The sequence below is a fragment of the Acinonyx jubatus genome, chromosome D2 (assembly GCF_027475565.1).
Source record: "Acinonyx jubatus isolate Ajub_Pintada_27869175 chromosome D2, VMU_Ajub_asm_v1.0, whole genome shotgun sequence".
Lineage (NCBI taxonomy): Eukaryota > Metazoa > Chordata > Mammalia > Carnivora > Felidae > Acinonyx > Acinonyx jubatus.
In genome coordinates, this window is record NC_069393.1 from 59,219,861 (window position 1) to 59,230,530 (window position 10,670).

A 10,670-nucleotide genomic window follows, 5' to 3' on the forward strand; every position below is an offset into this window, starting at 1 on the left:
AATTTTTAATTAAAAAAAGACTGAAAAAAAGAAAAGACCAGGAGCAGGACCAGTTGGGTCCTAGCCAAACCATCCTCACTGGCCTAAGAAAACTGGTGGGAAAGGAGACTAGACAAGAAGCTGTGTGCCCACTTCCTGCTTCCCATCCACCTAGGTGCTGCTCTCCCTGCGCATTTTGCTACTAATGAAGCCCAGCGTGCTGTCCCGAGTCAGTCACCAGGTAGCCTATGGGCTCCATGAACTCCTTAAGACCAACGCAGCCAACATCCACTCAGGTGATGACTGGGCCACCCTCTTCACGCTACTGGAATGCATTGGCTCAGGCGTAAAACCTCCAGCTGCACTGCAGGCCACAGCCAGGGCTGATGCACCTGATGCTGGTAAGCCCTTTCCCAGGGAGACCCACATTGGCAGATAAACAGTTATGGCCCCAGGGGTTGAGACAGGAAAACAAAATACAGGCTATTGCATTTAGCAGATTAGACACCCCTGGCTTCTGCCATCTGCTTCCAGAGCTTCCTGTACCCACTGGCCTTTCCCCAGCACCCATGGGTTAAACAGCATGAAAGCTAGTAGGCAATATAAACACCTATGATACCAGGCTTCCTACTGTCCTGAGGACTGTTTTATCAGAAACTATGTCCTCACCACCACCCGCACCCCCTGACAGCTGCTACTAGATACCATCAGGAGCCCAAATTAGCCTGCTGCCACATTTGGTCAAGAGAGAATCTGTCCAGGGGCATCTGGAAGTCTCAGTTGGTTAAGCATCTGACTCTTGACTTTGGCTCAGGTCATGATCTCACAGTTTGTGGGATCAAGCCCCATGGTAGGCTCTGTGCTGACAGTGCAGAGCCTGCTTGGGATTCTGTCTCTTCCTTCTTTCTCTGCCCCTCCCCCACTTATGGTCTGTTTGTTTCTCTGTCTCTGTCTCTCTTTCTCTCTCTCTCCCCAAATAAATAAACAAACTTAAAAAAAAAAAAAAAATCTGTCCAGACCATCCTCCAGCCCTCTGATGACAGGGTTGAAACTAAGCTGGACCAAGAGAGAGGAGAGGCCAGGCTTTAGCACCTACTTCTCAGAACTGAAATCATCCCTCATCCCAGTGTCCCCCTTTCCACCCTGACTCTGCCCTTCTCCCTGCTGACTCAGGGGCCCAATCAGACAGCGAACTCCCATCCTACCATCAGAATGATGTGAGCCTGGACCGAGGATACACTTCTGACTCAGAGGTCTATGCTGACCATTGTAGGCCTGGCAAGATCCACCGATCAGCCACAGATGCTGATGTGGTCAACAGCGGTTGGTTAGTGGTAAGTGAGCATACAGGTAGTGGGTGAGTCTTCCCTCCTTGGCCTGTGGGAAAGATTCCTGGTCCTCCAGCAGGACATCTAGGGGGAAGATCAGGCTCAAGCCTGGGTTCCCAGCAACTCTGTGTACTTTACAGGTGGGGAAGGATGACATCGATAACTCCAAGCCAGGTCCTGGGCCCAGCCGGCTAGGCCCTTCACCCCTGGTCAATCAGTACAGCCTAACAGTGGGGCTGGACCTCGGGCCACATGACACTAAGTCCCTGCTTAAGTGTGTGGAATCTCTGTCGTTCATTGTGCGTGATGCTGCCCACATTACACCTGACAACTTTGAGCTCTGCGTCAAGACTCTCCGCATCTTTGTGGAGGCCAGTCTGAATGGCGGTGGGTTACCCAATGAAGGGGCAGTTGGGGACTAACCATGTGAATATACGGGGGAAAGGGAGGAAAAGGTAGGCCGTCTGTGTCCATGGATGTAGAATTGTGACCTGGGTCTGGCTCTGCTCAGGGTGCAAGTCCCAGGAGAAACGTAGCAAGAGTCACAAATATGACAGCAAAGGAAACCGCTTCAAGAAGAAATCCAAGGAAGGCTCAGTGCTTCGGCGGCCTCGAACCTCCAGCCAACATGCCACTCGAGGTGGGCATAGTGACGATGATGAGGATGAAGGCGTGCCTGCCAGCTACCATACGGTGTCTTTACAGGTCAGTCAGGACGTAAGTATGGCATCCTTTACTTGCTCTCCTCTCCCTCCTTGTGACATTGGGAGCCTGGGCAGAGCCAGGGACAGCCAAGGCTGAGAAGGACCTGGTTTCCAACCCAGGACCTTAGCCACCACCTCCACAGTGTTCCCCTATTCAATATCCAGACCTTAATATTTAAGGTTTATGTTTTGAATAAGTAATACATGCATATGGTACAAAGTTCAAAAGTAGAAAAGGGTAAACAGATAAAAGTAAGTCCTGGGGTGCCTGGGTGGCTCAGTCAGTTAAGCATCCAAGTTTGACTCCGGTCATGATCCCACAGTTAGTGGGTTCGAGCTCTGCATCAGGCTCTGTGTTGACAGCTCAGAGCCTGGAGCCTGCTTCAGATTCTGCGTCTCCCTCTCTTTCTGCCCCTCCTCTGCTCCCTCTCTCCCCCTCTCTCTGTCTCTCTGTCTCTCTTTCTCTCAAAAATAAATAAACATTTAAAAAAAACACGCATAACTTTAAAAAAAAAAAAAAAGTCGCATTCCATTTCTGCCCCCAGTTGCTAAGTTCCCCTCTCCAGAGGTACACACTGCCACCAGTTTCTTGTCTATCCTTCCAGAGTTATTCTTTGTCTATTCAAGGTATATAAAATTTATTTTACAAGCAGACTTCATATCACTGAATAAATGGAGAACTAATTGCCTTAATAACTGTAGAAAAATCCTGAAAACAAAAAAATTATTAAAGTTGACCACACACTATTGCCCACCAGAGCCTCTGAGTCTGATGTTTGCTTTCTGTTTGTAAGGTGAAATTAATAAGATGAGGCTTAATCTGTCATCAGAAGTATGAAAGAGAATTGAAAAGAAAGTACCTTTTTCACCATGTAATTCATTGTTACTAAATACTTATTCCACACACCTCCTCATGTCTCCTGCACTAGGAGTAATACCCAACTTCGGGAAGCACTGGCTGGAAGGGGGCAACTAGCTCATGAAGTTGAAGAGAAAAGGAGGGGTGGGAGGGGTAGAGTATGGTGTCACTGGTAGTAGGGTCTCCCTTGAAGACTCAGTCAGGGACAGTGTTTTGGGGGTGGGGGGCACCCACGGACCTTAACTCATCCTGCCTCTCCTGTGACCCCCAGTTGTTAGACCTGATGCACACCCTACATACAAGAGCGGCCTCTATCTACAGCTCGTGGGCGGAGGAGCAGCGCCACCTGGAGACAGGTGGTCGGAAGATCGAAGCAGATTCACGCACCCTCTGGGCCCACTGTTGGTGCCCTTTACTGCAGGGTAAACATCAGGGGAGCAGGCAGGGCAGGGGCAGAAGTGAAGCTGGAGCTTGGGAAGCACCAGGATCAGGATGCCTGAAGGATCCTGAGCCTATTCTCACTCTCAGGCATCGCCTGCCTGTGCTGTGATGCCCGGCGCCAGGTGCGGATGCAGGCACTGACCTATCTGCAGCGAGCACTACTGGTACATGATCTGCAAAAGCTAGATGCCCTGGAGTGGGAGTCCTGTTTTAACAAGGTAGGACTCCCCTCTAGTCTTAAGGCAAAGTTCAAAGCCTTAAGATAGAGCTGGGCAGCCTGAAGAGCCCCTGATGTCAGTCCTCAGCCTGCATCCTATTTTTCCCTTCTGCTCTGTGCTTATCCACCCCACCCCACCCCCTGGCTTCCTTGGGGCAAGGCTGCCAACTGACCCTGCTAGGGAGACATTGGCTCTTTACCTACCAGGTGCTGTTTCCTCTACTGACCAAACTCTTGGAGAACATCAGCCCTGCAGATGTGGGTGGGATGGAGGAGACTCGAATGAGGGCTTCCACACTGCTCTCTAAGGTACTGCTCAATGCCCTCACCCACCCACTCTCCCCATACTTTCCTCTCTGCAAGGAGGGAAGCTAGGCTTCTGCTAGGACCTAGAGATGCAATGTGGGTGCTCAGGATCCCCAGCTGTGGAGACTCGGCAGAACCCAGAGACCTGGGAGGATCTTGGAATTCAGAGGAATCTCCGCTATAGGATTCCCATGCAAGATAGGGCAGGCTTCCTTCCCAGCCTTGGAGAGGGATGCAGACAGCTCTGACCCCTCACCCCTCTGCTAAAAGGGGCTGGTGGGCCATAGGTCTTCTTGCAGCACCTGTCTCCGCTGCTGTCACTCTCTACCTTTGCGGCCCTCTGGCTGACCATCCTGGACTTCATGGACAAGTATATGCATGCAGGCTCCAGTGACTTACTGGTATGTTCTACCACTGCCTGCTTCCTCTCCCACCTGCTGGGAAGACATGCTGTTTTCCCTCGATGGATGCCTCCTTACCATATTCCACCATGCCCTCTTTCCCATCCACATGGTCCCACTGCCACCTACAGTCAGAGGCCATCCCTGAGTCTCTGAAGAACATGCTCCTGGTGATGGACACAGCAGAGATTTTCCACAACGCAGATGCCCGAGGAGGCAGCCCCTCAGCCCTCTGGGAGATTACCTGGGAGCGCATTGACTGTTTTCTGCCCCACCTACGAGATGAGCTCTTCAAGCAGACTGTCATCCAGGGTAGGAGGCTTAGCTCAATTTTATCAAAAAGAGTCCCCATCAGAGAGTCTGGAGCTAATAAATAGTTCTCTGTATCTCGTATTTGTGGGAGGATTGTTGGGTAGCCAGGGCTCTGCTTGAAGGAAAACACTAAGAGTTGCCATCTGGTTTTTCTGCCCTCCCCAGACCCCATGCCCATGGAGCCACATGCCCAAAAACCTATGGCCTCAGCCCACATGGCTCCTGCTGCTGGGGACACAAGGACACCTGGCCATCCACCTCCTCCAGAGATGCCTTCTGAGCTGGGGGTCTGTGGTGAGTCCTTCTGAGCTAGCCTCCTGGGTGTTGAGCAAGAAGTAGGAGGCCTAAGAGGAAGCCCAAGGTAGTTTGGGATTGCCACTGAGCATGGGCTGTGAGCCAGGGAAAGGAGGGAACCAGAGTATTCTGGTCACCTGCTCTTCCTGTGGGAAGTGACAGGACCAAATAAGCTCTGATGAGCTACCTGCTTGAGATTTTCAGGCGTGGGAGGAGAAGGTTGGGTCAGGGACTTGACATAAATATGCAGCAGTTGCCCTTCAGGAGGGATCCTAGTAAAGATCAGACTATAATTTACTTGACTGGAGGTACAGCAAAGGAGATAGAGGGTAGGTATAAGGTAACTGCATTTTTGAATGAGTTAAAGGGGAGATTGCCAACTACATAGCCTGGTAGGAGTCATTTTGTTCACAGCAATGGGGAAAAGCAGAGGTTAGGTAAGCTAGCTGGAGAATGTGAGGGAGTCTGACCAGCCCCTCGCTCTCCCTGTAGACTTTGAGAAGCCTGAGGGCCTTCGGCCTGCCAACAGCAGCTCCCCTGGATCACCAGTGGCGTCTAGCCCCAGCAGACTGAGCCCTACTCCAGATGGGCCTCCTCCCCTGGCTCAGCCCCCACTGATCCTGCAGCCCTTGGCCTCCCCACTGCAGGTGGGTGTACCACCCATGACTCTGCCCATCATCCTCAACCCTGCTCTCATTGAGGCCACTTCACCAGTGCCCCTCCTGGCTACACCCCGCCCCACAGACCCCATGCCCACCTCTGAGGTCAACTAAGGCAGGCTCCTCAGAGATCAGGACCAGTACTTCCTATCAGGCTGTCCTCGGCCACCCTCCCACCTGTCCCAAGGGCCACAAACTTCTCAGGCCCAGCCTGAGCTGCTGTCGCTGCTACTTGGATGGGGACCTGAAAAAGAGAACTTTTATAGCCCCTCCTGGAATCCACAATCAGGCTGAGGAACTTTTTCCTTTGCTCCCCATTCCTGGGGTTCTAACCTGAGAGTGCACTCAGGTATTGCCTGCAGCCTGGCAGCCCTGGGGAGGCATCTCTATGCCAGCCTGCAGTGCCTGCCCTCCTGCCCCTCCTGCCCTGTGGTCAGGCATTGATAGCCAAGCCAACCATTCTGCACTTTGTGTCCCTCTCCCATCTCCATTCCCATCAGCCCTGGGCCACCTCCTCCAGTTCTTCCTCTTTTATTAATTAGTTGGTCGGTTTGGAGAGTTGATTGGCACCATGGAGGGTTGGCAGGTGGGGCTGGACAGAGGGACTGCTACCCACAGGAGCATGTACATATGGAAAAACAGGACAACAATGGACTTTTTATGATGTAATAAATGTCTTAGTACCAATGTCATTGCTTTTCCCTCTGGTTTCCTTCTTGAACTTATGGGCACCATGTTATTGGGATACCCAGGGCTTGGACCTTGCATGAACAGAAGTGAGGCTGGCCTACCAACAGTCTGGCCCACATGGCCCCAGGCTACCAGCCATCCAGGCGCCAGTCAGGATTCCTTCCCCAGTGTTGCTGCCCTACAACCATCACCACCACCACTACAACAGCAGTGCACCCTTGTTACCAGGGATATTCAAGGGTTTGGGCACTTGTCCTCTTCCCTAACTGCTCCAAGGTTGACACCTGAGACAGCCTAGACTGGGGTCAAAAGGAAAGTGAACCAGAGCTGAGCTGTAGTTCTTCAGAAGTCTTCCCTCAGATGTGCCTCGTGGTCCAGGAGCACAAAGGGGAGTCCGTGGGGCTTAGGAAGGATGCCATCTTGTCCACAGCTGTGATCGTGTGTTTCTGGGCACAGGGCATTCATTTTGGCCCCAGACTGAGGAGGGACAATTTTGTCCATCCATCTCAGTTACTGAAGCATGATTGGAGAACCCCTCCCCTTCTTCCCCTTTGTTTTATGGTAAGATAAGTGGGAGTGTGTTGGGGGCAGGCAGAGTGGCTCCTACAGGGCTGAGGGTGGGATGTAGAATGCTATGTATTGAGCTTTTCCGGATGAAGTATCTACCTCATTTTGGCTTCTTCCTCCAAAGTGGTCCCTTCGCCTCTGGGGGGAGACAAGGGAGTGGTACTACCTGTTGTACTACCGGCTGGCCTCCCCCATGGGGAGTTATGGGCACTCACCCTCTTCATCTGGGACCAGCTGGCTATATGATCATTCAGGACCTCGGGCTTTCCTTTGCTCAGTACCACCACCTGGATGTTGCTGGGAGTCTAAACCTCAGGAAGTACCTTCCTCACGTATAGAAAAGGGCACCTTGGAAATGGGAAGAGCTTGATGTGGAAAAATACATGCAACGTCGTGAAGTTCCTACACTAGTTTTTCCCTCTTCCTTCATTCTCCCCAGGTAGTCCAGACCATGCCTGGTTTCCACACTAACCAGAAGCCTTGCCTGACCCTATCCCTAGGAAAATTAGGAGAATGGCTACACCCCTGATCTGCACTTTTTCTGTATGAATGCAGACAGGCCTGGATCTTCAGTCAGGTGGACACTAGGGCCCTCTCCTTCAGCTATGAGCTACGATGTCTCTGTTCTCCCATTTGAGCTCCACAAGCACTGCCTTTAAATATTTATTTGAGAGAGGGAGAAAGAGAGAATCCCAAGCAGGCTCTACACTGCCAGTGCAGAGCCCAGTGTTGGGGTTTGAACATACCAACAGTGAGATCATGACCTGAGCCGAAGTCGGACGTTTAACCAACAGAACCACCCAGGCACCCCTCAGGTATTTGCTTTTGTTCTGGGTTCACTGCTTGAGACACAGGTGGCTATGAGTAAGTAAAAACCACTCAGCCCCTGAGCTTCAGTTGAAGAAAAAGAATTTTATTTAGTTCAAGTATACCTCCTTTCGATACTCCTCGCTCAGCTTCGGAGACACTAGTTTTTCTTGGTTCTCCTCTGCCTCACTGGCCATACCTCTTAAGTTTCCTTTGCTGGCTCCTCAGTCCTAATCATTAGAATGCCCCAGGGCCTGGCCCTTGTTCCTCAAATTCTTTCTCCACACTCACTTGCTAGGTGATACTGTCCACTGTCAAGACTAAATACCATCCATTACACTGACTTTTTGTCCAACTCCCCCTCATCATCTCCACTTGTATGCCTCAGGCTCTCAAAGGAAAAATTTTGATCGCCCCCTACAAACCCATTCCTCCCCCGGTGTGCCCCATGTCACTAAAGGACAACTTCATTCTTCCAGGTTCTCAGCCAAACCGCTCCCATCCTACATCTGACTCCTCAAGCAAATCTTGTTGCTTCTGTCATTCAAATTTATCTAGAATGTGCCCACTTCTCGCCATCCTCACCCATTTTCACCCAAGTCTAAGCCACCATCTGTTGGACCACTGGTCTCCCTCCTTCATTCCAGTCCTGTACTCTCTACTCTCCACACAGCAGGCAAGTGTATCTTTTTAAAACACGTCATATCATTTTCACTCCATTGCTCAAAACCCTCCAGGGGCGCCTGGGTGACTCGGTTGGTTGGGCGGCTGACTTGGGCTCAGGTTCATGATCTCACAGCTCATGAGCTGGGCTCTGTGCTGACAGCTCGGGGCCTGGAGCCTGCTTCGGATTCTGTGTCTCCCTCTCTCTCTGCCCTTCCCCGCCTCTCTCTCTCTCTCTCTGTCTCAAAAATAAACATTAAAGAGAAAAAACCTCCAAAGGCTTTACATCTCATCAGAATAGAGTCCAAAGTTCTTATTTTATCCCACCTACCTAAGCTTCTTGCTCTTTCTCAAACATACCAAACACATTTGTGTTGAAACTGGTCCCTCCACCTGGAAAGCTTTTCCCCCAAATGTCCACATCACTTCCTTCCTCACTTTTCTCAAGTCATAGTTCAAATGTTACCTCATCAGACAAGTCTTCCCTCATTGCTACAAAGAAAACCCTTGTTATTATCTCCTTGCCTACTTTATTTTTCTACTAGCACTTATCACCAACTGATATAACGCATTTGATTTTTATCTACAAACGAAGACCTTATTTTCTAGAGTAGGCCCTCACTATTTATTAGTGAACGAATGGAGTGAATTCATGGTGCCTCTGCTTTGGGGCCAGGTATAGTGATAGGGCTAGGTACAGAAACAGAGATAATCATTAGGCTGGAAATTAGTGGAATAAACAAGAGGTTTCTTAATCCCAGATAGATGAGGCTATAGTAACTGACAAACTACTTTGAATCAGTGAAAATCTCCGGAAAAAATAGTGGGAATTGGAGTTGACTGATAGATAAATGGGGGTTCATTATACTATTCTCTCCACTGTTTATATGTTTGAAATTTTCTATAATAGTTTTGCTTTAAAAATCTTCTGATATGTGCAACTGGGTGGCTCAGTCGATTGAGCGTCCAACTTTGGCTCAGGTCATGATCTCACAGTTTGTGGATTCGAGCCCCGCCTCAGGCTCTGTGCTGACTGTTTGCTCAGAGCCTGGAGCCTGCTTCAGATTCTGTGTCTGCTTCTCTCTCTGCCCCTCCCCCGCTCACACTTTGTCTCACTCTGTTTCTCAAAAATAAATAAATGTAAAAAAATTTTTTTTAATCTTCTGATAAATTACAACTCAGAATCTTATAACTAAAATAGCTCAACCTCGGGTGCCTGGCTTAGTCAGTGGAGCCTGTGACTCTTGATCTCGGGGTCGTGAGTTCAAGCCCCATGTTGAGTGGAGAGATTACTTAAAAATAAAATAGCTCAATTTGTATGGGCTTTTTTAGAGGCAGTCATGGAGACTGGAAGAATTGATGCCAATTTCAGCTGGAAGTTTATGAGCACTTTGAAAGGACAGTTGTGATCATTGCAACAAGCACAGGCTCACTAAGTTGGAGTTTATCAAACCAACCTCATTCCATTTTAATGTAAGGGTTATGGATCTGATTTACCAGGGGAATGTAGTAGGCAATATCCCTGGATGTCAGCAAAATTTTCAGTGGTATCTTATGATATTGACTTGAGAGGCTCACAGTGAAAAGGCCTGCTTTGTTTTATATCAGTTTAAGGAAGAGCTTCATCCTAGAATTAGTACACTGGGTATTTTCATTTCTAGCTATTGTGTTTGGTTGTTACTTCACCTCTCTGAGACTTAATTTCTTCATCAGTAGAGGTAATATTTATCTCCAAGGGCTGTTGGGAGGAAGAATAAGAACTTATACTAATAGTACCTTAACACACTACCTGACACATTCCATTTGCAGGGAAGATGAAGAGGAGGGGGAAGTAACAGGAAATAGCCCACATCAAGGGCCATAACAGTCTGCCTTTTATGCAGACCCATGCAGGCCTGTAATTCCATTACCAAGGTCAGAGGCAAGTTGCAGGGGAACTCTGAAACAAAAGTCTGTGTCCAGGGCATCTGGGTGATTCAGTCGGTTGAGCATCCGACTTTGACTCAGGTCATGATCTCACGTTTGTGGAGTTGGAGCAGAGCATCAGCTTGCTTCTATCAGCGCTGGGCCTGCTTCGGATCCTCTGACCCCTCTCTCTCTCTCTGCTCCTCCCCCACTCACACTCTCTCTCAAAAACAAATAAACATTAAAAAAAAAATCAGTGTTCTACCATGAGCCTAAGGTCATGAGCCTAAGGGAGGACTACTCCAGGAATGGAGATTGCTCATGGACCCCCTAAAGGGAAACTCTACCAGTCACAGATCTTCAGCCTCAGAGTCCCTACTTTAGGTAATCCTGTACTGATCTTGCTGCCACTGAAAGTGTTCAAACACAGTTGGGAGCTATATAAAAGGAAATTTCCTACATTGGAGGAAGTTTGAACTATTAAGATTTTGGATGCCATTTCAAAAAACTTTTTTTTCTTTCTTTTTTGGGGGCGGAG

The 10,670-nt window shown here is 49.4% G+C and overlaps 1 protein-coding gene across 13 annotated transcripts in view; it reads left to right on the plus strand.

Moving 5' to 3' along the window:
* GBF1 (golgi brefeldin A resistant guanine nucleotide exchange factor 1) overlaps positions 1–6,192 on the plus strand; it is a 120,086-nt gene extending 113,894 nt beyond the window's left edge. For 9 of the 13 annotated variants that reach the window (XM_027062931.2, XM_053207333.1, XM_027062928.2 and 6 more), the window contains 11 exons: positions 155–380; positions 1,153–1,313; positions 1,448–1,694; positions 1,819–2,024; positions 3,142–3,292; positions 3,399–3,529; positions 3,736–3,837; positions 4,122–4,235; positions 4,367–4,547; positions 4,713–4,841; positions 5,334–6,192. In XM_027062931.2, coding sequence (XP_026918732.2) covers positions 155–380; positions 1,153–1,313; positions 1,448–1,694; positions 1,819–2,024; positions 3,142–3,292; positions 3,399–3,529; positions 3,736–3,837; positions 4,122–4,235; positions 4,367–4,547; positions 4,713–4,841; positions 5,334–5,614 — 1,929 coding nt within the window. In that variant the 3' untranslated portion in view covers positions 5,615–6,192. The remainder of the gene's footprint in view (positions 1–154; positions 381–1,152; positions 1,314–1,447; positions 1,695–1,818; positions 2,025–3,141; positions 3,293–3,398; positions 3,530–3,735; positions 3,838–4,121; positions 4,236–4,366; positions 4,548–4,712; positions 4,842–5,333) is intronic. The other 4 variants (XM_027062930.2, XM_053207331.1, XM_027062936.2 and 1 more) reach the window with 1 other exon arrangement.
* The last annotated feature ends 4,478 nt before the right edge of the window (positions 6,193–10,670 follow it).